General features: G+C 41.1%; 2 protein-coding genes across 2 annotated transcripts in view; one reads left to right on the top strand and one right to left on the bottom strand.

Moving 5' to 3' along the window:
* scfd2 (sec1 family domain containing 2) overlaps positions 1–2,159 on the top strand; it is a 302,365-nt gene extending 300,206 nt beyond the window's left edge. The window contains exon 9 of the mRNA XM_048525994.2: positions 774–2,159. Coding sequence (XP_048381951.1) covers positions 774–866 — 93 coding nt within the window. The 3' untranslated portion in view covers positions 867–2,159. The remainder of the gene's footprint in view (positions 1–773) is intronic.
* A 1,230-nt stretch (positions 2,160–3,389) lies between these two features.
* Positions 3,390–11,225, bottom strand: rasl11b (RAS-like, family 11, member B). Its single transcript, XM_048526313.2, has 4 exons — positions 10,884–11,225; positions 10,510–10,566; positions 10,293–10,369; positions 3,390–6,894 (listed from the first exon to the last, which is right to left on the bottom strand). Exons 1-4 carry the CDS (start codon positions 10,996–10,998, stop codon positions 6,427–6,429), a joined length of 717 nt encoding a protein of 238 aa, XP_048382270.1. The 5' UTR covers positions 10,999–11,225; the 3' UTR covers positions 3,390–6,426.
* Between the last annotated feature and the right edge of the window lie 14,475 nt (positions 11,226–25,700).

Genomic DNA, 25,700 nt, shown 5'->3' with positions numbered 1-25,700 from the left:
ATACAGTACCTTTAATTTTCAGGAACTGGGATATTCTGTCCCTTCTTCCTCTCGAAGGTGTGTTCTTTCATTGGGATACAAACTGACTAAAATAACTATTAGACATAACAAGGTGTGGAGCTGAATGAACACAGCAGGCCAGGCAGCATCAGAGGAGCAGGAAAACTGACATTTCGGGCCTAAACCTTTCTTCATTTCTGAGCTTTCCTGCTCGTCTGATGCTGCTTGGCCTGCTGTGTTCATCCAGCTTTATGCCTAGTTATCTCAGATTTTCTAGCATCTGCAGTTCCTACTATCTCCAAAATAACTATTATATGGGATGTTCTGTCCCTTCTTGCTCTTGAAGATGTGTTCTTTCACTGGGATACAAACTGACCAAAATAATTATTATTCAGGTAGGAGCATTGACAAAGAACCTGATAACTGAACCATGTCCTATCCTCACATGTTCACATGCTGTACAGCAATCAGGAGCAAAATCCCTTGCTGACTTCCCAAATTTAATCTGAGGGTATTTCAGATTGTTGCAGCACTGCTCCCACTGATGCTGATATTAATGGACTCAACACAATTCTCGGATCAAATAGGGCATTAGGAATATAGTTAAGTCTCAATTAATACCAGCACATGTTTATTAATATTTTGTGTTTAAGTCTCACTTGCAAGGTGAGTGATTAATCTTTTGCATTGCCATGCACAAGAAATCATTAAATCTGTTGCTAAATGTGTGGCCAAGATCAGAGATTTTTTTCAAAACTTGTAATTCTTTGTAGGTGATTGTATTGGCTACCAGACTGCTAAATCCACTCGATGTAACTCAACTCGTCTTTGCAACTGACAGACTGCATCCTGACATTGGAGTGTAACAATTACATAACTGCTATTCAGAAACTTGGACTATCCTGAATGTAATATAGACAGATATCCAGGACAAGCCATCATTCAAGAAAACAGCAAATATCTAATATCCAAAAATTATAAATACGAGGAAAAGGTGGGTAAATGCCTAGCTGTTAAAGTACCTATCAATGTCTGATTGCAAGCTGAAACCCATTTACTGTATAACAAGATGTTTCTGGGTTGTATTAATGTGATTCTCCATGTTGCCTCTTTATTTTACTTTTCTGTATCACTGACAATGAAGCACTTCTAATCTGCTCGTCAAGGCATTCCCAAAAACTGATTTAAGAATCTGAACTGTGCAGCAATGTGTACCAACACTGAAATTGTCAATTATGAAAATAGTTTATGTTAGTAAGTCTATTGATGCAGAATTTGCCTGTAGTCAAATTGTTGCTTAATAATTCTCCAGTGTTGTAAAATATTGTAAAGTATCAGCAATTTTTTTTGATCACACATCAAGGACGAGAAACTTAGTGACAGTAACAGCTATTGCTTAAATTGTTCTGTACCACATTTCCGAATCTACTATTGCACACCATTCAGAAAAACCTCTCCAATGTTGAGGTGGAATTGTGAAACACAAAGGATCAAACTCATCAATTTCTTAGAAAATGTCACCATGGCTGCAACAGCAATGAAAACTCCACCTCTGCATCTACCCCAGACCAGTCCACCAAAAATTACAACAGCCAAACGGCAATCCAATGAAAATTCCTGACACAAATCCCCGAAGAGCATGGTATGACTGATTTTATGTAAGTTTAATGAGGAACAATTTAACCTTGACTGCTGAAAATCTTTAACACCATTATTACCGGGTAACTCCTTCCCAGAGAGGAAACTCAGCTACATATATTTCACAAATACATTCATAAAATCCAGCTTAATCAGAGTGAGTATTCCCAATAACGAAATTAAAATGGCAGCGACCATCATGTAGCCAAACCTGCATTGGCTGATAAAAACTTCCAAAAATCTACTAGGTCTTTTCATGAACTGATTTATTTGGTCTAAAATGTTTTGGAACTTTAAGGAAACTGGAGCTATTCACTAAATCAGTTTACTTAGTAATAATTGTTCTAGAAAATACCCGAGTAACATTAACTAAAGGAACAGAAATAGCACGTTGATTGGATTAACTGTCATTTGAAAGATAAATGTTCAACTTTTGAAATTAAAACTTAAGTCTGTAATTTTGTGAAGATGAGGGATGTGTTGACAAAACTCAAGATTGTAATAAAAATTGATACTTCTGTTCCTCTTTCTTGGATGCCTCAGAATCCTGAAGAACATGTAGAGATCTGTAGTTCCCTCTGAAATGTGAATGCTGAGATATATGTTTAGCACTTCAGGAACAAACCAAAGAGTTGCTTAAAATTGCTAAAAAAAAATTTTCCAGAACAGTAAATCAGTTTTTCAACTACTTAATCAAGGCTGTGAAGCTATGTAGATCTCTTCTGAAAATCCAAGTGAAGGACAGTAGAAGGAGAGGTTGAGCTGAGTATAGTTGGACAATGAATATCATAGAACAGTTGCAGATGAGCTAGAGTAGGTGTGAGGGTGGCATAGGACAGCTATGTCCACATAAAGACAGCAGATCTCCAGGTGGGAATAATAAGAGCAGCAACTTTCGTCTGATAGCATTCTAAATAAATATGTCAAAGTAATTTAATGTTTTAACGTTGGGAGTTACTTTCAAGTGGTAGCATGATGAGAGTGAAATGGGTTTGTTGAGTGACATGAACTCAAAGATGAACCATTTACTGGACTGGGGTTGGAACATTGCCATTGCACCAAAGGAACCATCGCAAGAGTTTTTATTTATTTTCCCTAATCAACCTGTTCAGAGATTTCATGACACACCTCTGGAGCAGGTGGGACTTGAATCTAGGTCTCCTAGCTCAGAGGTAGGAACATTGGACCACAGATGCTTTTACAGAGATTTTTTTGTCTGTTACCCAGAAGTGCTATCATGCACAACTGAGCAACTTACCAACCACCAAATGACTATGACATTTAACTTTATTTTTTAAACTGCTAACTATCACTAGTAATTATATTTACAGGCAAAACCCATTATAGGAAATGTGAACCATCAAACGTGACGGGGGAGAGCGGGAAGGGACTAAATCAAAGTTGATTTGGAGGGGGAAATAACGCACTGTACCCACCCCCGCCCCCGTGAGCCCACCTCTCTAAAGGCATCAAGAGCATTGATGGACACCAAGTGCCACTTCTTTAATAACACCCAGGCACAAGCATATCCATGGAAGAGGTGCCAAGAGGTATTTGTCTTTTTCTACTCAGAAGTGCCATCACACACAACTGAGCACCTTGCCACCACTAAAATTACCGGCACATTGTTGTTTGTGCTTTTTTTATATTAAAAACTAGCAACCACCACCAATAATAACACCCATGTATCCCAGACTACCTACAAGCAAAGCCCTTTGTGGGCAATGCAACTCATCAAAGGTGAGGGATGGGAATGGCATGAGGAGGAAGGGACTAAATGAAAATGGAGTTGAATGGGGAAAATAAAGCACTCTATCCCCCACAGTGCCAACTCCAAAGGCATTGAAAGCATTGATGGACCCTACAATGCTCCCTCTCCAAGGATATCCAGGCATGAACATAACCACAGAAGAGCAGACAAGAGGTATTTCTACCAGTTATAAGTTAGATTCCAAACAGTTGCAGTATATTGTGGTGTACTAAATCAATGATAATTTTTAAAAGTGTGCATTTGCTATATTATTAATAAAATTCTTCAGTTTGAGGCTTATTCTATGCAATGCAGGAAAATCTGATACAGCCAAATAGAAGCTGGCACATGAACTTGTATTTATGAAACACCTCTTCCTCCAACAATCCTTTCTTCCAGCAAATAACAAAGCCATTCCAACTACAAAAGCTCTAAGTTTGATCATATTTCTGTAGCATGAGAACATTCTGATTTCCGTCCTCAGCCGGGACAGGAAAATGAAAGGGTGATGGTGAAGCCAAGGTTCCCCATTCAACTAACCACCATTGGTGGAAGTCCATGTGTGTGGTTGCTCAGTTGTAATAACCTACACGGTCAAATAGCCTGGCTAACATTTACTGTTGAGACTTACACAATCATGTGAGTAAAGTACAAAGAACAATTAGCATCTGTAAAAACCAGACATAATTTGTCAGGGTTAACAGTGACAGGAAATGGGGATACTCAACGTAGGACAAGTGAAATATACAAACTACATTTTAAAAAGACTACATTATAGGGCAGGTGTAAAAATAAATGAACAATTGAGTTCACTGGTTTTCCCAAAGAAAATATTAAAATTTTGAAATTATCAGATTGTACTGAACGGAAAGTTTTCTTTTTACCAGGGACATGGGAAACAGCATACTGCAAGGAAAGGGAAAGGAAGGAAAGTAAATTAGCTAATTATTACTTGATGCACAATTGTCACGCTGCAGGCATCTTTGATTACTATACAAATATTAGTCCTCAATTTACAGTTGTTTTCAGATTGCATGGTTTTATTACCTGTTTTAAAACATACATTGGTTGTCGACCCCAGGGCCTACACTTAAGCCATAAACACTTTTCCACACACACAATTTAATCATAATCTAATTCAGGGATATTGAGGCTAAATGAAGTCTGGAAACTTTTAGACCTGTGTGTAAATATTGTTCTGCATCTTATTAAAAATTTAAATAATCCAATCCTATATATATAATTATACATCTTGTTTCAATTTACCAATAGTACAGATTACTGTTGTAGTCAGTGATTTAGTTCACAACTGAAATAAGCACTAATGTGATGAACTTCCATTTGACTGAAAACAGATTTTACTGCACTGAATAGCTAATAGTGGTTGGACTACCACATTAGACCAAGCTACCCTTGTGGAAGAGGGTTAGTCCTTGAAAAGATTTCAACTTAAGAGCCCACTCATCACATCCACTTATTCCAAAACATGAATTTAGTTGAATGTATCTTCCTCAAATAAAATTGTTTAGTGTGACTTCATTTGATGTTGAAAGTGAACTGTTTGACTAGTTTAATGCAAGGAACATGGTTGCATTTTTCAGCAGAAATCAATAATTGACAACCCTAACCCTTAGCAAAGCAAAATGCATGGCTCTGTGCAAAAAGGACACAGTTGGAAGAAAATTACAGTGGTTAGATCAGATATGTGAAAGTACTTTGTTACTGAAGTATGCTTGGTACTTAATAGACACTGCAAGGACAAAATGCAAGGTAGCAAAACAAACTGTAAATTTAGTAAATGGACTCAGTGACAATAAACACTTGCCTAGGCTTGACAAGGACAAAATGTACTGTGAAAGTAAATAATGAAAAGTCTTTCATAAAACAGCTTGCTTGGTTTAAATGTTTATTTGCTAAAATATTGGAAAATCCATTGTCCTCTGGAGAGGAATCATTGCTGTAAATAGACTAAAGCAAAAGCACAAGTGGCTTTTATAAAGTGCATTTAGAAGCTGGCTTCCATCGTCTTTGCACTTAGCATATGAGGTCAGGTGTCAATGCTCAGTTTAGAATGTCTCTCTGGACAGTATTTGCCTGTTTTTATTTAACAAGCTGCAATTGAATTCCTGTGGTCTTATATCATAGATTAGAGCAGGGGTGATTCAATTGCAGGCCTTTGTGCTATATTTTCTTTGCACGATCAAGATTACTGTGTGTAGAGGGGGAATCTGAAGGTCAGAAGGTCTTAAATTATTTGAGACGGCATGGAGGTCAGGCTCTACTCCCACTGGCTGGAATGGAATGCAAAAAGAGTAGTATGGCTTACGTGATAATTGTGTTTACTTGAATCAAAAAGCTAGCTTTCTGAAAAGCTGTACATACCAAGACTGTATCAAGCTTATTGAAATACTTGCACAGCAGTCCATTCTGTAACGTAGCAGAGGCAACTATGAGGCTGATTCTATGCACCTCGCTACTTCAAGGAGTAAGCAGCTTTCAAACAAGGTAAGATCAGGTATGTATTTGTGATTTCCTGCAATGCACTACACTGCCCACTTTTCATTGTTCATCCTGCTTGGAATACAACTCATTTTATGAGAAAACACGGAAAGCAGTTGGTAAGCATAAAACAATTATAATCATAAATACAATCTTTCTCCCTTGAGCAAGTGGAAAGTCACAAACAAAGAAACAGGAATTATATTAAAGAAATGAGTTTTGTCCCAATTAGTTATTCATCACCACTACATCTTTTGCATCATTTTATACAGAGATGTATTAAAAAACTCAAGGCAGCTCTCAACAGCAACTCAGAGATTTCTGACAGTTCAAAAGTCTACTCCCACCATAGCATGAATCGGGTCAATGATGTACTAATTCATAAAATTACTAACTGAGCAATGATCAAAGGCACAGATGATTGAGTCTTGTATTGTCTTTCCAGATCTTCTCATGCTCAGTTTGACTTGTTGTAGTCTCTTACACACATGATGAAACATCAGCGTTAATTTAGAATATCAATATCCTCAGCTGCCACCTCAGACAGATGTTGCAGTCCGCACTTTAGCAGAAAGAGCTTGCTTAAACCTTCTTCTCAAATCTAGCATGTTTGGTGATTTTGGTCTGGGTATGATGGAGGTTTTCCTCTTTTCATTATTGCTACTCACTTGTTGTTTACTAATTTCTTTGCAAAGCACATGAAAAGCATTGTACACATCATTATAGTTTTCACTTGCAGACACCTCATAGAAGGTGCATCCTAGTATGTTTGCTAACTGAAGGCCATGGTGAGGTTCCACTTGTTTAGCATGAAGGAGGTCAGCCTTGTTTCCTACAATAATGACAGGAACTCTGCTCTCTGGATGCACACGGCATACATGTTGATGGAGACGGCTGATAAGTTCATAGCTTTTGTAGTCTGTGATTGAATAAACCAGTACAATTGCATCAGCCCACTGTATGAATCTGTTAAGTTGATCACTGCAGCTCAGACTTGGTCCACTTATCTAGAAGAAGCAGAAATAATAACTGTTAAAAGGATATTTACACTGATTAGATAGAAGTTGTATATAATGCTAATGAGTTTCAAAAAAAGGAGAGATAAACAAGCAAACATCAGTCATTTTTCTTTGAGTTTAAATACTATCAAGTTTATTTTGCAGACAAGAACAGAGCTTAAATATAAAGTCAGTTATCCTAGTATATGCTGTGCTGCGTTTCTACATCAGTTAGTTTTGTCAGAGCTGTACAATAGCTCTACTATGGTAGGGTTATGTTGATTCAGCTGTGTAGCAAAGTAACAACAAGCAGTTTGAATTGAGGCAACCTGTTTCCCACATCATGTATTGAGCACCAATTCAGTTGCCTGCACCACTTATAAATCTAAATATAGATCTGTGGAGAAAATTAGTAATTCAACCCAGCTAGCCTGAATCCAATTTTTTGATTGATTTCAAGTCTGGGCTAAATACTGCAATATTTCTGCCTTAAATCAAAGTCAAATGGGCAGGCCTGTGGTTCAAAAATCAATGTGTGGCAAACAGCTACAAGGCCAAAATATTACAGGAGCACCACTGCCATACATTATTAATTGATGCCTCCCCCAACCGTGGTTTGTTAAAACTCCATCTGTGTATGTAATCTAAATGGTATTCCAAACATGAAGGATGGCCCATTGTCCCAACATCACACATGGGAGGAATTTGCCAGATTGTGAGACTGTGCTGAAAAATAAGGGATAGCACCTAGATTGCACAAGTAGCAAGAAGAAAATTTAAAAACAAGACCAAAGCAGATTCTGCATCTTTTGTAGTCCTGGAAGATAAGGATGCATAACTGCACCAATATATTTTTTTTCTTTGAAAGGATGAAGTGGAGTTTGAATCGAAAGAAATCTCCACCAGGAAAGAGTTAAAGAATTCACAAACAGCATATAGTTGAATTATAGAGGGGAGGTCACCAATAGGACAGTCAAAAAATAGGTGAACATGAGAATGGATTAGTTAGAAAGTTAGAGCTTTATGCAAAAGTGTCATAGTTTTATTCATTTGGATGGATATTAGTGCCTTAAATATATGGATCAGTTAGTTAATATTTGAACAAGTGAACACATTAGGATACAGGAGCCATTCTACAACAGCTGTTACCCATCCAAGCATGATGGTAAATTACACCCTTTGTGGAACTGCAGAACAGATGATGTATTTAGTTGGGATGATTTGAATTCTGTCCCTTTCCACATAGGGACATCTGTGACAGGAGTTTCCCCCCACAAGTGCAGGGTGTTAGTTTGAGTGAATAATTTCCTGAATATAGAGTTGAGTGTTTTATCTCTATTCTGCTGATCCCCAAATACCTGACTACACAGTTAGAAATAATTTACAGAACATGAAGAGAACAGTACTTTTTTCCCCAGTTGTGAACAAAAATTTGATTTTATAACAGGGTTGTTGGTATTGGGTGGTGGTGATGGGCAGGAGAGGAATGGGGTGCAGTTTGAAATGAAGAATTCTGCTTCAGGAAGGTGGCAAAGTAGTGGTCATGTCACTGGACCAGTAATCCAGAACCCAGGTGAACGTTCTGGGACTCGGGTTCTAATCCCACAGGTGGCAGTTGATGAAATTCGAATTTAAAAATAATCTGGAATTAAAGGAAAACACTGCCTAACTTATCCAGTCGTAAAAATTCTTCTGGTTCATTAATCTCTTAAAGGGAAGGAAATTTGTTATCTTTACCTGGTTTGTCCTACATGTGATTATAGACCTGCAGTAATATGATTGACTCTTAACTGCCCTCTGGGCAATTAATGATGGATGATTAATATCGACCTAGCCAGTGATGCTGACATCTTATGAGCAATTTCTTTTTGCAAAAGCGGCAAAAAAACTGAACTGTAGAAGTAGCTCCATTTACTCCTACACATCACCCAACTGTTGATAAATCTTTGGCAAAGTGATGCATTTTTGTACCAAAAAACAACTGTGGCTTTTCTGAGGAACATAATTCTGCAGTTCACATATTCAAATAATCACCTTATGTGAAGTAATGTCAAGAAGTTCAAAATGTCAACACCGGTATTCATGTACTGCATTTAACTGTAGCAAGATGAAACACATTGACTTGACATGTGTCCAACAGCTTACCACAGATGCAGATTAATGGACTGTGAAACTGTAGAACCTCAGTTTGGACAATAGTAGTGTTACAGTGCTTCAGGAATGTGGCTACATCTGCTAAAGCACACCAACTGGTTCAGCAACTAGGGATTTTCTGAAATGTCTGCTCACAACATCACTATTTACTGTGTAAAGAAAGTCAATAACAGTGATACAATAGCCATTCTGTATAACAGCTGTTGTGAAGTACCTAACCTCTCTGCAAAAATCTTAGAATGAGAATGACCATTACAGTGAATGGATCCATGCCGCACAATGGATGTTGAGTAGCATTTAAGGCCTAGGTTTTGAAATCCATTTTAATAAACCATACTTTTATGCGTGAACAAAAGAAAGTGGCTTCTAATTTTAAAAAAAGGCAAAATACTACAATGTTAGAATTCTGAAATAAAAATCAGAAAATACTGGAACTATTCAGCTCTGGCAGAATTTATGAATATAAAAACAATGTGTGTTTCAGGTCAAGGACCTTCTGAAGAAAGCCTATTGGTTTCGTCTCTGGATAACAAGAAAGCAGTGTTCAAACAGGCCTGCAGTGCCCACATATCACAGGCATCCTTTGGTACCTTCCCCAAGTGATTAGATTCAAGGATTATTCATGAACAATGTGTTAGGACTGCTTATATAGTCTGAGTTCATAATCAAACCAAAAAAAAAAAAGTACTTTCAACAGGAAATTGTGACTCTACTATTCCTCTAACCTAGGACAGAGATAGTCCCAGTTCCCAACTCCTAGCTTGGCTGAAATCAGCTAATTCAGCACACAAGGGATCACTTAGTAAAATCTTGTTCTGCTTAGCTTCGCTCAGCTGCCCACTAGCTAAATTAGTAAATGCGAGAGGATTTTGCAGCATGCATTTAGCAGACAAGTAGAACACATCATCTACAACCCATACAAATATACATTTTTCATCCTTTGTTTCTTGTGATGAGATTTGTTTAAAAAGACTAATGAAGTGCAAGAAACTAATTTGAATAAAATTATACTCTTGTAGCAGGGGCAGAGGGGAAATGATCAGTTTCTGCACTCGACAACCAACATCACTCCTTCAAAACATTTGCATTCAGGTAAATTGATCCAAGTATTATACTGGTGGAATGAATCAGACAAGGAGAACCCTTGTGTCAGCAAAAATTCTCCTACCCACCAGGCTTCAGTTGTTATGTGAAGTATAATTGAGCAGATGAGGTGGGGGGGGTGGGGTGGGGAAGCAAAAAAAAAATCTCACCTGAACACCTGGTGTGTCTTGAACTTGTAATGCAACCTGCTCTCTATCTACTTGGACTTGTCTGGAGTATAAAGCACCTGAAATATTAAAGTCAGTCATTTCAGAAGAGAAACTCAAATTACTTTACATTGCTAGGACAGTAAGAGTATAAATAATGTACCTACGAAATGAGGCTGCAGATGTTTTCAAAAGCATGGAAAACTACTGGGCTCTTTACCTGCATTTCTTTCATAGTCTCCAATGAATCTCCTGGTTAGAAATCGCACCACTAAAGCTGAGGGAAAAAAACAAACGAGAAGATGAAACTGTTTGTAAGTTCAGGACCCCCTCCCCACACCAGGGGCACTTCACAGTGAGGGGCAAACAACAGCTGGCACAGTTTCTCTGCCCTGCCCACCCCTAATTGCTCAGACACTTGCCTGCACACAGCAGCAAAGCTTCTACCCACTGTCACTTCAAAGAGAGCCAGGCGCCGGCAGCAGTGACCCAGTAGCTGGCACTGCCTCTGTGCCACCCAGTGCCTGGCAACGCACTGCAGGGGGCATAGAGCGGCACCTGGAGACCGCGCACACGCCGCCCTGTGTTTCTTACCGGTTTTCCCGACGGCGCTGCCACCGATCACCGCGATCTTAACCACCCGGTTGTTGGCGGTATATTCCGCCGGCCCATACTCCTGGATGGTCGACATGTTCTGGATCAGGCGCATGTCAAACAGCAAAAAGCAGGAGGCTGCAGCCTGCTCCCGGTCCTGGACTCTCGCTGACTGCTCCTGCTCTCTTCCTGCTCCTGCTCTCTTCTCCCTCTGTTGTGCTGTAGAACTTTTCTGCAACTACTTTGCTTCGTCCTGTGTTGCTAATCTTTGCTCTGTTCTGTTCAGTTTGCAGCCCCTCTATGTGCTTCACTGCTGTATCCCGTTCGCTGTTGCTTCTCCTCTCTCTGTCTGCAGTTTCCCTCTCCTCCCCCCACCAGCCCACTTTATAGCAAGCATACCCGCGCTCTCTGATTGGTCACTGGGGACTCTGCTGGATGGATACTTGCAACGGGAATGTATTTTACCTGAATTCATTTCCGAAGTGCCGTCCAGTCTCTTGATAGTGGGCAGAGGTTGCAACTGGACACAGTTTGAATAGTGAGTTGGATAGAGTTGGCAACTGGACAAAGCCTGCAGTTAGAACCTATAACTGGACACAATCTGCAGCAGGACAGATTGTTTTCACCCGTTTTTACAATGTGCTTTACCACAAGCATTGCACTTAATCGTCACTTATTATGACGCTCTATTTAATTACAGGCATAAACCCTAATGATATCTACTTGTGTTCAGTCATATTGACAATTTCAATATTGAAAGTAGCCCCGATGTGTAGGAGTTGTAGGAGTGAGCGAGTGGACCTGTACATTGAACGGCTTGTTCTTATCCGCCATGTGTCCAACACCAATGCTCACACCTCCATCGCTGCATTCTCTTCCATCCTGAACTCCGTCTAGTTAAAAAAAATCACAATTTTCTTTTTTCTAATTGCTTACAGATGATTTGGAAACCAGAAATGTCCCTCTGAAACCATTTGGTAGTTGTTTATATTTCTGTTTATATTGACTATTTCTGAGAGATTCCGGATGCGATTTTCCGATGAACAATCTAAGGGAATGTGCTGGTAAACAATGTAGTTATTCAGACTGTTTATGCCATCTCTCATCAGAGCAATGTTTGTAATATTTAACTGAGGAAAACTTTAAAAAATTCAACGAAGGTATAAAGGACAAATGGCAAAAATGTTTGCCTCCACAATTTTGTCAGAGACTTTATTTTCCTGTTCGGATAAAGAACATCCGAATGCATTTTAATAATTTGCAGCTATAGTCTCTTGCGCTATTCTCAATGTAATTCAACAACCAGCGGAAAAAAAAATCACAAACTTACTGCATCTTTAAGTATAATTGTTCATCAAAATGGTAACCACCAATCCTGGGACTCATCCTCTTTCAATTTATCAACTTTAACCACGTGCAGATCAGATCTCCGATATGACAGATGCTAACTTTGCTCCAGTAATATTCCTAATACCTAGTACCAAAAGTGTATTTCCCAATGCATCCTTGTGTATATTTCTAATTCATTTACCAGCCATCCCATGACCAGTCTGACTCCAGCTGTTTTTTTAAACCTTGCTTGTAGTTCAAATTAATTGCATTGGTTTTGAGCATTTAGTTTTGCAGCTTATGTGAGTTCTGAGTTTGTCAGCCTGCAGTATTTTATTGCTAGTACCATGCTGAGGCTCCTCATCCTTTCTTTCCAAGTCTCTGCCACCAGTCAGTACTATCTCAGTTTACACATTCCCAGTAGCAATGTCTTGTCTCCAATAGATCGGCTAAACATGATTTGTGTTTCACAAAACAATGCTGCTGACCCTTCCTGATTACCTTGAGATTCTCTGAGTGTCCCACATAATATTCTTAATAATAAATTCTAACATATTTCCCTATTTCAGACATAAAGTTAATTAGCCTATAGTTCCCTGTTTTCTGCTTCCCTCTTGATAGAAAAGTTATATTTGCTATTTTCCACCCTGATCGACCTCACCAAAATCTAGTGAAATTTGGAAAGTTAATTTGCTACCCTATTAGTCCCATCTATTGAATCCTCAGGACGAAGGCGATCAGGTTCATTGTCTGATAATATGTTTCTACTTATCCCTACATTCCTTTGTTTTAGATCCATAATGTCTAAACAAACCTAAGGAAAAGTTATGTATTTTAGTGTATCAAAAAAGCTTGGCAGAACAGTCAGCAGTTCTCTGCTAAAGTCAAAAATGTTCACAAGCAAGGGAACATTTTTAAGCTTTTCTTTGCTTTGGAGGTGTCATAACAGCAAAGCCCAAAAGGATTGCAACTATGGTCTGAAGGTGGTGTCTTACACGTCTTCTGCTTGAATTTGTTTTGAGTAATCTTGCACCCAAATTACACTGCACAAATTTCTTCAGTGCAAAGCTCAAACTGCTGGCCTGGAACAAATTTGATAACTAAATTACATGACCAATTCTCTCTCTCTCTCTTTCTCTCCCCTGCTTGTTACTTTACGTCCGGCATATTTTCACTATTTCTACACCTATAAGATTAATTAGCCTCAAAATTCCAAAGGATTGGTAGAGCATGAACCCAGCTGATCTCTCTCAGGGAGATTAGAATTTGCAAAGGAGAGATAATCTGCTGCTTTTACGTTCCTTTCAAGTCATTCCTTAAATTCTCCCAGAAAACAGGAACATGCAGACATTTGTATGGCAGGTTTAAGCCAGAGTAACCAGGATAATTTAAAATTCTCTACTTTTTAACTTGTGTTGCCTGGTGTTTGAATGCTTCATCAAAATGAAAATATGGCTATAGGTCACAATGTAAAAGTGTACTTCTATTCAGACTCACACAGAACAATAATGGTTATACTCCATCAGGATTCAATTGAGACTTGATTTAAAAAAAACACAAACTGATTAAATTATATCAGGAATGTGATTACAACATGCACAAGGCGTCTGATTTTCCTGTATCAAATAGCCCCCAACTGATAACATTTTAATTTGAATCACCTGGTCCGTGCATGTGTGCTTTGTTACCAACTCCAGGGACTTATTGTTCAGATCATTGCCTCAAGATTTCTTCACCAGATATATTTGCATTGTTCCTCTGATGGCTCAGACAGTTTATCCAGTGAGTAACTAACTGCACCGAACAAACCAGGGTAGTCTTGGAATTGATCACTGATCTGTGCCGAGCTAGTTGATTTTATTAGTGGAAGAGTCTAGAATGTGTTTGTGTGGCTCTGTATCAGGGAGGAGAGACTTGCTCAAAAGATCTTCACTATCCACTATTGGGGTAAGAATGAGAGCAGGCTGCTGTGGGCAGTTGAGCACTCAAACATCCTTGTCAAGACTCACCCGTGTGTAGTGGATGCACGAATGAGGGAAAACACCACAGACTTAACTGTAGCCTCATAGGTTAGTACTTTCAATAAAGAGGAGGAGGAAGAAGCCTGGCAAGATGAACAAATAGCACTGTTTTAAATGTGGAAGAATTTCTCTGCAGGCTTCAGGAACCTACCATCGGTCTCACCTGGGGATGAGAAGCCCAGTCTATATGAGGACCAGTCACTCATGTTGTGATATTTGCCCCTCAATCAAAGGTGGTTAGCACTGCAGCCTCACAGCGCCAAGGACCCAGGTTCGATTCCAGCCTCGGACGACTGTCTGTGTGGAGTTTGCACATTCTCCCTGTGTTTGTGTGGGTTTCCTCCGGGTGCTCTGGTTTCCTCCCACATTCCAAAGATGTGCAGGGCTAGGTGGATTGGCCATGCTAAATTGTCCATATTACCCAGTATTGTTTAGGTTGGGTGGGTTAGACACAGGAAATTAGGGGAGTTGGTCTGGGTGGGATGCTCTTCAGAGGGACAGCGTGTACTTATTGGACTAAATGGCCTGTTTCCACTCTGTAGGGATTCTATGATATGGAACTGTACAGCACAGTACAGGCCCTTCAGCCCACGATGTTGTGCCAAATAATCAAAGGTTCCCTAGCCTGAAGGCAGTGGTAGCACACAAGGCCAATCAGTGCTGGGGAGTGTGAGAGAGAGAGAGAGGCTGTATCTTTGATATATCATCTTTCTCACTTCTTAACTTTACATTTCAAAACAAAAATGCAGCAATTTGACAGGCATTGGTTGAGTGATGGTTTTGGGTGTTGAGGAGGGGAATTTGGCGGGGTGATGGGTAGCAGCCAGTGCTGACGAAAGGCAAGCAGAGTGGGCGTTTAAGACCGAGTGGAGCACCAGCCTATTGACCAGGTTAGGGGGAGGGGGTCTGCTTCCAGATTGTGGAACAAATACTTGCTCACCACGACGGGGTCTGTACGCTGCGCAGAAAAGTCCAGGCAGCCTATGACACTTAGACTTCACTAGGTTATTGACAAGCTCTGCTGCTCTTACCTGTTTTCCCTCCTCAAAACCTTCGTCCCACCTTCAGCAAAATGGAAGGGCGGGGAGGGGCTGACCCAGCAAATTGCAACTTAATTTGATGAATTCCACAGTTTCCCACCTCTTTCTTGACATTGGTGGGAATAAAAATTCAGCCCAAGGAAAATAATAAAAACTTTAGACAACGTAAAAAAGAAACCAAAGAACTGCAGTTACCAGAGATCTGAAATAAACAAAAAACAATTTACTCAAGAAACTCAGCAGGTCTGGCAGCATCTGAAAACAGAGATAATCTTTCCAGTCTATTGACCTTTCTTCAGTAATCCTCGTTTCAAATACATGGACATTTCTCTGAAGATAGACATATACCTGTGAAGGGATAAATTAATAGATTTCTACCAAAACTTAATAGATTCAAGATTTTTAGAGGCAAAGTACAAAAAGTAGCAAATGAATAATATTAAAGTTTTACAATCTTCAGTTACATTTAACTAACATATTCTATCCAGTTTTTGGACAACATTCAGAAGGTTGTAAAAGACATGAAAGTGGTGCCGGAAATTCTCAAATGTTGTACCAGAAGCAACATGCACCAGTCTGGAGAAAAGAAACTAAACCCATTTCAGTGAAACAGAGAAGGTCTAATAGAAATGTTTAAAACACAACATGGATAAGTTAATTCCACTAGTTGTAAATAGAGGGCATAAACTTTAAGACCATCATGAAAAGAAAGAAGAGAGAGGGTTTAGAATTAGAATTTCTCCTCAGAGAGATTTTCAGGAAAAGAGTCCCCTTTCAGAAGAAACAATGATACTGGAATTCATTAGAAATCAATGTTTATTTGAGAAATAAAGAAAAGTATCAGATACGAAGAAAGGGCAGGGAATGGCTTAGAGGCTAACGTGCCAATGAGTCAGCATAGACAGAACAAGCAGATCTTCTTCTCTGCTCCATCAGATGAAACTGCTTTATTGAGCTTCAATCTATGATGCTATCACAGTTACTCATTATAACGCTGCCTTGAAACACATTCCTGCTGGTCTGCAAAGTTGCAGCATTTGTCTGTGAATGCGTCTCACTGTAACCCCCACATTAGGGATGTGCTAGTCATACTCACAGTGAAAAGGTCTGGTCTGAGCAATTTTTCAAAAGTTAATTTTTGAGACCTGGGTAATATTGGCATTTTATTTCCAGGCCTTGCTTCCTCTGAGAAGGTGGTAGGGAGCGACTTTTCTTAGCCACATATAGCTGTTTTATGGCACTGGATAGGCTACTTCAGAGGGCAGTTAAAAATTGACCATGATAGTGTGGAACTGGAATCATGTATGTGGTAAAAAAGAACAAGGACTTTCCTTCCTTAAAAGCATTATGAACTAGTTGGGTTTTTCTGACAGTTTCACAGTAAATTGAATAGATAGCAGGTTTGACTGAATTCAAATGCTCAACTAGCCGCAATGAGATTTTCACTGTCTTTACTGAATCTTAGGTTTTTTGGCTAAATGTGAGTTCAGTCAAGTTTTTTGGAGAGTTTTTTTACTATGATGCCCAATGGATATCTTATCAAACTTGCTGAATCCCCATCTGTTTCACCCCTATGGCGTTGCTCCCATCCAGTTCTAGCCCCACCTTATCATGCACTGCTCCTGAAACAGCTCACCTCTCAGTAGACTCTCAAAATTCACCAGCATCCCCAACACTGAGACAATCTTTAAAAGCCCATTGTGCACCCAGACAAACAGTGCCAGTAGAGCTGCCCTGCACGGTTCCTGAGGTTTGCCATGGAGATGGCAGACAAGGGGAAATTGATGCCTTCTTCACAGATATCCTGCTGGATGGGAAGGTGCCATGACAGGTTGGCATCCTCTTCCCCCAGGACCAGGGTGGAGGCCACAACCAAGACAATGCCAACCTCCCACACTGAACCCAGAAAGCGCCCAGTGTCTCTCCTCCCTCGGCTACCTTGAGCAATACCAAACCATGGGAGTGCAGGAAGGCAGAACTAGGGGAAAAAAGTATTATTCGAGATGCTCAATGCAAAAGTAGATAAAGTTATTCCAGCCGAAGAAAAGTACACTTCAAAAGTACTGCAACAGAAACGACGAGAAATCAGTACTGTAGCAAGTACAGAGGATCAGATGGCCGTCGGCATGTGTGTCCATCAAGCTTTGAAGGCAGCAGGACAGGGTAGATGAAGTGGTTAAAAAGGCACATGGGATACTTGCCTTTATTGTTCAAGGCATTAAGTACCAGAGCAAGTAGGTTACAATGCAGCAGAGTGATTCAATATGAAGAAAGCTTAGTAAGGCTGAGAACTGTGGGTGTCAGGAACTCACTGGCTGAAAGGGTAGTAGAGACGCGAACCCTTAAAAAACAGATAATAACTATGTAGATAAGTACGTGAAATGCAGTGGCATACACGGTCACTAGTCCAGTGCTGAAAAATGGGATTAGAACAGATGGATGTTTTATGACCAGTACATGCTCAATGGGCCGAAGGGCCTCTTTCTGTGTTGTTAAATACTCTATGACTATGGCAATAATTTTGTTCCAAGACAGACTCCTTTGACACCATGTTATTTATGTTCAGTTTATATGGGAAAGGTGAATGCTGTTCACTGCATCATCCAATGTGACAAAATTTGACCTGGAACCAATTTTAAATAATAACACCTCAAGTAGTTGAGGCCCATGCACATTGTTATCACAGTGACTCGAACTTAGCTTCTAATTTTATGTCAACGTTCATCAGAAGTAAAGACCTATACTGGCCTAGGGCTTCAGTGTACAATAGAATGCAACATGGTAACTGAGCTTGCTGTAGGTGAGAGGAGTGAAGCTATCACTCTGGCACTGAGCGTGTTAGACAGGCAGGCAGGTGGCTAGAGGTGATGATAGGGCTGTGTTTACTTTTGAAAGAGTGGATGACACTCTCAGGCTTTTTAAATTATTTGTATACATTGTGAAATGACAAGTGACTGGCCAGCACAGTGAGGAAGTAAAAGAAAAAGATTTACATTCCACTTGAGAATGGAAACAAAAACACTGCAGCATAAGGGCAAAACTGTGAGAATTCCCTCCTAATTGTGAATATAAGCCAGAAGCATGAATCAACAGCTTACTGTAAAATGCGTTGTGAAATTATATTTGGGACAACATTTACCATGAAAAATGCCAAACTAAAATATTTTTTCACAGAAAGAAATCCATAATGTAACAGTAATCTGAACAAACTTGGTGGAAAATGAGTTACAATGAAATTTGACACAGAGGAAAAGAATATTTAGCGAGTCGCAATTTGTCATCGCGCTCTGAGTAATCTGGATCTAAAGACATTTCCAAACACATGAATAGCAGATGCCAGTGTTCATTTAGTTTTTGGCAAATTTGCAAATACTTTTTGAGATCAATCCAAAAAACACCAGCAAGAATCCCTTTAAAAGACAAGGATGAGTGAGCAAAGGCACATAGGCTGTACAACAAGAGATAAAGCTGTCTCATAAAACAGATCTGGATTTATTTTTAGAAGGAAATTAGTAACTGTTCCCTTGCACTAGTTTCTGGCAATGATACTAATTGCTATTTATTAATAGAATATAAATGCTTTGGTCTTGTAATTATTTTTTCCCAGAAAACCGTAGTTACAGTATCTATAAACTAAATGTATTAATAGTCAAATGAAGGCTTTAACCCTTGCAGTAGTGTCCTGCTGTTTGATGTCTGTCTTCATATTTAGGCTTTCCTGTAGGACCATTCAGGGTATCATGCAGAGGTGATGAATGAATTCAAGTCATTCTCTCATCCCCATCCTCAAATCCCCCCCAGAGGAGGGAGATAGAATTGAAATAAATCAGAAAGTTGCTAGTCTCTGGTGGGCCTTGTGAATTTTGCCTAAACTAGTGTATCTGTGAGCTCGCTGACATGGAATGCAAAAACTCACACATTGTGGGCAGAAAGGTCACCACATTTAATGTGACAGCAGCAAACACTCGCAGCCTGAAGGATACAACTTGAGTTGCCAGTGTAGGGGAGTGTATGACCTCATCACCTCAGGGGAGCTCCCACCCACAGCCTCCCACCTTATTATTCCCCAACCCCGCACGGCCCGTTTCTATCTCCTTCCCAAAATCCACAAACCTGCCTGCCCTGGTCGACCCATTGTCTCAGCCTGTTCCTGCCCCACCGAACTCATCTCCACCTATCTGGACTCCATTTTCTCCCCTTTGGTCCAGGAACTCCCTACCTACGTCCGTGACACCACCCACGCCCTCCACCTCCTCCAGAACTTCCAATTCCCTGGCCTCCAACACCTCATTTTCACCATGGACGCCCAGTCCCTATACACCTGTATTCCGCATGCAGATGGCCTCATGGCCCTCCACTTCTTCCTGTCCCGCAGGCCCGACCAGTCCCCCTCCACCAACACTCTCATCCGCCTAGCCGAACTCGTCCTCACCCTCAACAACTTCTCTTTCGATTCCTCCCACTTCCTACAGACAAAGGGGGTGGCCACGGGCACCCGCATGGGTCACAGCTATGCCTGCCTCTTTGTAGGTTACGTGGAACAGCCCCTCTTCCGCACCTACACAGGCCCCAAACCCCACCTCTTCCTCCGTTCCATTGATGACTGTATCGGCGCCGCCTCTTGCTCCCCAGAGGAGCTCGAACAGTTCATCCACTTCACCAACACCTTCCACCCCAACCTCAAGTTCACCTGGGCCATCACCAACACATCCCTCACCTTCCTGGACCTCTCAGTCTCCATCTCAGGCAACCAGCTTGTAACTGATGTCCATTTCAAGCCCACCGACTCCCACAGCTACCTAGATACACCTCCTCCCATCCACCCTCCTGCAAAAATTCCATCCCCTATTCCCAATTCCTCCGCCTCTGCCGCATCTGCTCCCAGGATGAGGCATTCCACTCCTGCACATCCCAGATGTCCAAGTTCTTCAAGGACCGCAACTTTCCCCCCACAGTGGTCGAGAACGCCCTTGACCACATCTCCCACATTTCCCGCAACACATCCCTCACACCCAACCCCCACCCCAACCGCCCAAAGAAGATTCCCCTCATCCTCACACACCACCCCACCAACCTCCGGATACAACGCATCATCCTCCGACACTTCCGCCATCTACAATCCGACCCCACCCAAGACATTTTTCCATCCCCACCCTTGTCTGCTTTCCGGAGAGACCACTCTCTCCGTGACTCCCTTGTTCGCTCCACACTGCCCTCCAAGCCCACCACACCCGGCACCTTCCCCCACAACCGCTGGAAGTGCTACACTTGCCCCCACTCATCCTCCCTCACCCCCATCCCAGGCCCCAAGATGACTTTCCATATTAAGCAGAGGTTCACCTGCACATCTGATAATGTGGTATACTGTATCCATTGTACCCGGTGTGGCTTCCTCTACATTGGGGAAACCAAGCGGAGGCTTGGGGACTGCTTTGCAGAACACCTCCGCTCGGTTCACAATAAACAACTGCACCTCCCAGTCGTGAACCATTTTAACTCCCCCTCCCATTCCTCAGACGACATGTCCATCATGGGCCTCCTGCAGTGCCACAATGATGCTACCCGAAGGTTGCAGGAACAGCAACTCATATTCTGCTTGGGAACCCTGCAGCCCAATGGTATCAATGTGGACTTCACAAGCTTCAAAATCTCCCCTTCCCCCACTACATCCCAAAACCAGCCCAGCTCGTTCCCTCCCCCCACTGCATCCCAAAACCAGCCCAGCTTGTACCCACCTCCCTAACCTGTTCTTCCTCACCTATCCCTTCCTCCCACCTCAAGCCACACCTCCATTTCCTACCTACTAACCTCATCCCACCTCCTTGACCTGTCCATCTTCCCTGGACTGACCTATCCCCTCCCTACCTCCCCACCTATACTCTCCTCTCCACCTATCTTCTTTTCTCTCCATCTTCGGTCCGCCTCCCCCTCTGTTCCTATTTATTCCAGAACCCTCTCCCTATCCCCCTCTCTGATGAAGGGTCTAGACCCGAAACGTCAGCTTTTGTGCTCCTGAGATGCTGTGTTCATCCAGCTTCACACTTTATTATCTAGGGGAGTGTACTATTGGGCCAGCACCAGTTTCCCATTTGCTGCTTAGCCAGTATCACTGGCAGATGCAGTCCATGCAGACTGTGACTGAGAGAGGAAAAACAAAATTAGGAAGCCATGCATTTATATGGAGGCTTTTCATAACCACATATGGTCCCAAAGTCATTCACAGCAGAGAATTCGTTTTGAAATATTGCAAACATTTCAGGCTATTTTTGCACTGCAACCATCCACAAACACTATCGTGAGAGTAGCTGGGAAATTTGTTTTGGTGATGCTGTTTGTGAATAAGCATCAGTCATTACACCAAAGAGAATTTTGATGCTTTTCTTCAAGTTATTATCTTCTGCCACTCCCTGAGAGGGATATGGGGCTTTGTTTTAATAGGTCATCAGAAAGAATTGGCCTTAACAAAGCCGCATTTTCTCAGTGCAATATCAGAGTATCTACATGAATATGGTCAAGCTTGAGGAGTGGGTCTAGAACCCAGAACCTCACTTAGAGACAAGACTGAAATGAGCAGTTTGCATCTTTGGAATTTTCCATGGGAGAACAATGTAAAATAGTGATTTGATTCGATTAGATTTCATTAATTTGTGGTCACATGTATTCTGTTACAAAATGCAGTGAGAAGTGCTGTATAATGTTGCCACTCTCCGGTGACATCTTAAAACACAGAAATACAAACCAAAACAGGCTATAAAGGCAGAAAAAGAAAGAAGAGAAAAAAACTGTTCAAGTTTACAGTCTTTGTGGTTGAGTGCTGCACCATGGGCCTGGTGGCCAGGCCCGAGTCCCATTCGCTGTGCCACTGGAACAAAAGTCACCCACTCTTCAGCGCCATCTCGCCCACACTGGTGCCCTGGCCACAATGAGTCATCACTAGACCATCACAGCTGTCACTGTGTACTGTACCAGCCCAAACTTGACTCCACCACCTCCGTGAATCAGTTTCGGGCCCCACCTCACTGAGGTTGATTCTTTGGCTGCAGTCTGTGACCCGAACACTCCTTCCATGGTCATAACTATCTAATAGTGACTGGCGTGACATAATGGAAAGCTTACATAAGCAAAAACGTTCAGATAATTCTTAGAATATTAGTATTCTGATTTTGTAATAACACAGGAAATGAAAAATGCCTATTCGTCCTATAGAGTTCTTCAGTGTTATTTGATCATGGGATTTGGGAATTGCTAACCAAGCCAGCGTTTCCTGTCCATCCCTAATTGCCCTGAAACCAAGTGGCTCTCTAGACCATTTCAAAAGGTGATTAAAAATCAACCACATTGCTGTGGTCTGGAGGCACACATGCATGGAGGCACAGAGTCATGGGGTCATACAGCACGGAAACACCCCTCTGGTCCAACTAGTCCATGCCAAACATAATCCTAAACTAAACTAGTCCCACCTGCCTGCTCCTGGACCATTTCCCTCCAAACCTTCCCTTTTCATGTATCTATCCAAATGTCTTTTAAACATTGTAATTGTGGCTGTATCCACCACATCCTCAGGAAGTTCATTCCAAATGCAAACCACCCTCTGTATAAACAATTTGCCCCTCGTGTCTTTTTTTAAATCTCTCTCCTCTCACCTTAAAAATGTGCCCCCTAGTCTTGAAATCCTCCATCCTAGGGTAAAGACAATTCCCATTAACTCTATCTAAACATCTCATCATTTCACAAACTTCTAAAAAGTCACCTCTCAACTTCCTATTCTTCAGTGAAAGAAGTCCCAGCATATCCAGTCTTTCTTTATAATTCAAATCTTCCAAATATCTGGCAATGCCCTGGTAAGTCTCTTCTGCACTCTCTCCAGCTTGGTAATATCCTTCCCGTAACTGGGCTACCAGAGCTGGACACAGTATTCCAGAAGAGGCCTCACCAATGTCCTGTACAAACTCAACGTGACTTCTCGACTCCTATACTCAATGGACAGAGCAATGAAGGCAAACGTGCCAAATGCCTTTTTAACCACCCTGTCTATATGTAACGCAAACTTCAAAGAATGATGTACCTGCACCTTTACTTTCCTCTGTTCTACAACAGTACCCATGGCCCTAACACTAATGGTATAAGCCCTACCCTTGTTTAATGTACCAAAATGCAATACCACACATTTACCTAGATTGAACTCAATCTGCCATTTTTCAGCGCATTGACCCATTTGATCAATATCACTTTATAATCTTAGAAGACCTTCTTCACTTTCTGTTATGCCTCCAATTTTGGTGTTGTCTGCAAACTTACTAACCATACCTTCTATATTCCCATCCAAGTCATTTATAAAAACAAAAGAGGACTCAGAACTGATCTCTGTGGAATACCGCTGGTCACAGGCCTCCAGTCCAAAAAGCAGCCCTCCACTAGCACTCTCTGTCTCCTGCGATTAAGTCAATTGTGTATCCACTTGGCAAATTCACCCTGAATCCCATGTGACCAAACTTTACTAATTAGTCTACCATGTGGAAGCTGGTTAAAGGTTTTACTAAAATCCAAATAAACACTGACTACTGCGCTGCCATCATCAATCTTTTTGGTAATTTCCTCAAAAAGCTCAATCAAGTTTAAGAGACACAATTTTCCTTGCACATAACCATGCTGGCTATCTCTAATCATACTATGCCTCTCTAAATGTCCATAAATCCAATCTTTTATAATCACCTCCAACAATTTACCAACAGCTGAAATCAGACTCACACTTCCATAGTTCCCCGGTTTCTCCTTACAACATTTCTCAAACAAAGATACAACATTCACCACCCCTCCAAGCATTAGGCACCTCGCCCGTAGTTATGGATTATGCAAATATTTCAGCAAGTGTGTCTCGCAATTTCATCCATTCCCACAGTGTTCTGGGGTACATCTCCAGGTCCTGGAGATTTATCCAATTTTATATACTCTAAGACATCATGAACCTCCTCTTCTGTAATGTGAACAGTTTTTAAAACATGAAAGTGTATTTTCTCTGCATTCTCTAGACTGCATTTCTTTCTCCACAGTACAAACTGATGCAAAGTATCCATTTGGTAAGTATCTCATCTCCTGGGGTTCAATACAAAGACGACCTCCATGATCTTTAAGAGATCCGACCCTCTTTCTAGTTACCCTCTTGCTCTTAATGTTAATGTTCTTAATATCTTCCCCTGTTACGGCAGTAATGTATTCCTTCATCAAAAGTGCCACCACTTGCTCCTTACTTGCCTCCTTTTCTGCCCTTCCTATAGCATGAGAAGCCTGGAACTTTGGGCTGCCAGTCTTGACAATTTCTCAATCAAGTTTCTTTAATAGGTATAACATCCCAAACCCTTGTTCTTAAACATGCCCTGAATTCATCAGCCATACTTGTAAGACCCCTTGCACTGAGAAAAATGCAATTTAGTTGTTCAGAGTTACTACATACTACTCTCTCTTCCTTTTCTAATTGATGCGTCGTCTTCACATTCAGAACCTTCCCCATCAATCCTTCTGTTTACATCGCGACTTAGAATTCCTCCATCCCCTCTATCAGTATAAGGTCTCTCTAAAAGGAATGAGCAAATCTCCCTGCTAATATAATGGCCCCTTTAGAGTTTAGGTTAGTTTGCTCACTGAGCTGGAAGGTTAGTTTTCAGACGTTTCGTCACCATTCTAGGTAACATCATCAGTGAGCCTCCGACGAAGCGCTGGTGTTATGTCCCGCTTTCTATTTATCTGTTTAGGTTTCCTTAGGTTGGGGATGTCATTTCCTGTGTCCAACCCAAGGAAACCTAAACAGATAAATAGAAAGCGGGACATAACACCAGCGCTTCGTCGGAGGCTCACTGATGATATTACCTAGAATGGTGACGAAACATCTGAAAACTAACCTTCCAGCTCAGCGAGCAAACTCACATCCAGAACCTCAACCTGAGGTAAAATCTTCTCAAAACTCGCTAGTTTAGGTTAGATTTATCTTTTTTTGAGCAGACCAAAAGACATTCGAATTGTCCAAAAACCTGAATACCTGAACAAAACACCAGCCCTTCAGCCATTGATTTATCTCCTTTAACTTTTTGTTCCTTCCCTCATTTGAGTTTGGCATTGGGGTTAAACTGGAAATTACTACTTTTAATGTTTTATTTTTTAATCTTCTACCTAACGTCTTAAATTCACTCTGTATTGCTTTAATCCTTTCGCTAAAAATATAATTCCTACCAATGTATATTTTAATTTCTGGTTTCTTAATCTCACCTTTAACAATATGCTTGAAATGTTTGGAGATGTTCTTAATCCTAGCACTGGGAAAGCAACAAACCATCCTAAATTTACACCCACAGCTACAGAATTGCTTGTCTATGTCCCTGACAGAAGAGACTCGTCTGACAATAACTCCATTAAGTCTTGTCAAATACTGCCTA

The sequence above is a fragment of the Stegostoma tigrinum genome, chromosome 1 (assembly GCF_030684315.1).
Source record: "Stegostoma tigrinum isolate sSteTig4 chromosome 1, sSteTig4.hap1, whole genome shotgun sequence".
In the NCBI taxonomy this organism is placed as follows: domain Eukaryota; kingdom Metazoa; phylum Chordata; class Chondrichthyes; order Orectolobiformes; family Stegostomatidae; genus Stegostoma; species Stegostoma tigrinum.
The sequence above is the reverse complement of the archived record's forward strand: the minus strand, read 5'-3'. Positions and strand labels throughout refer to the sequence as shown.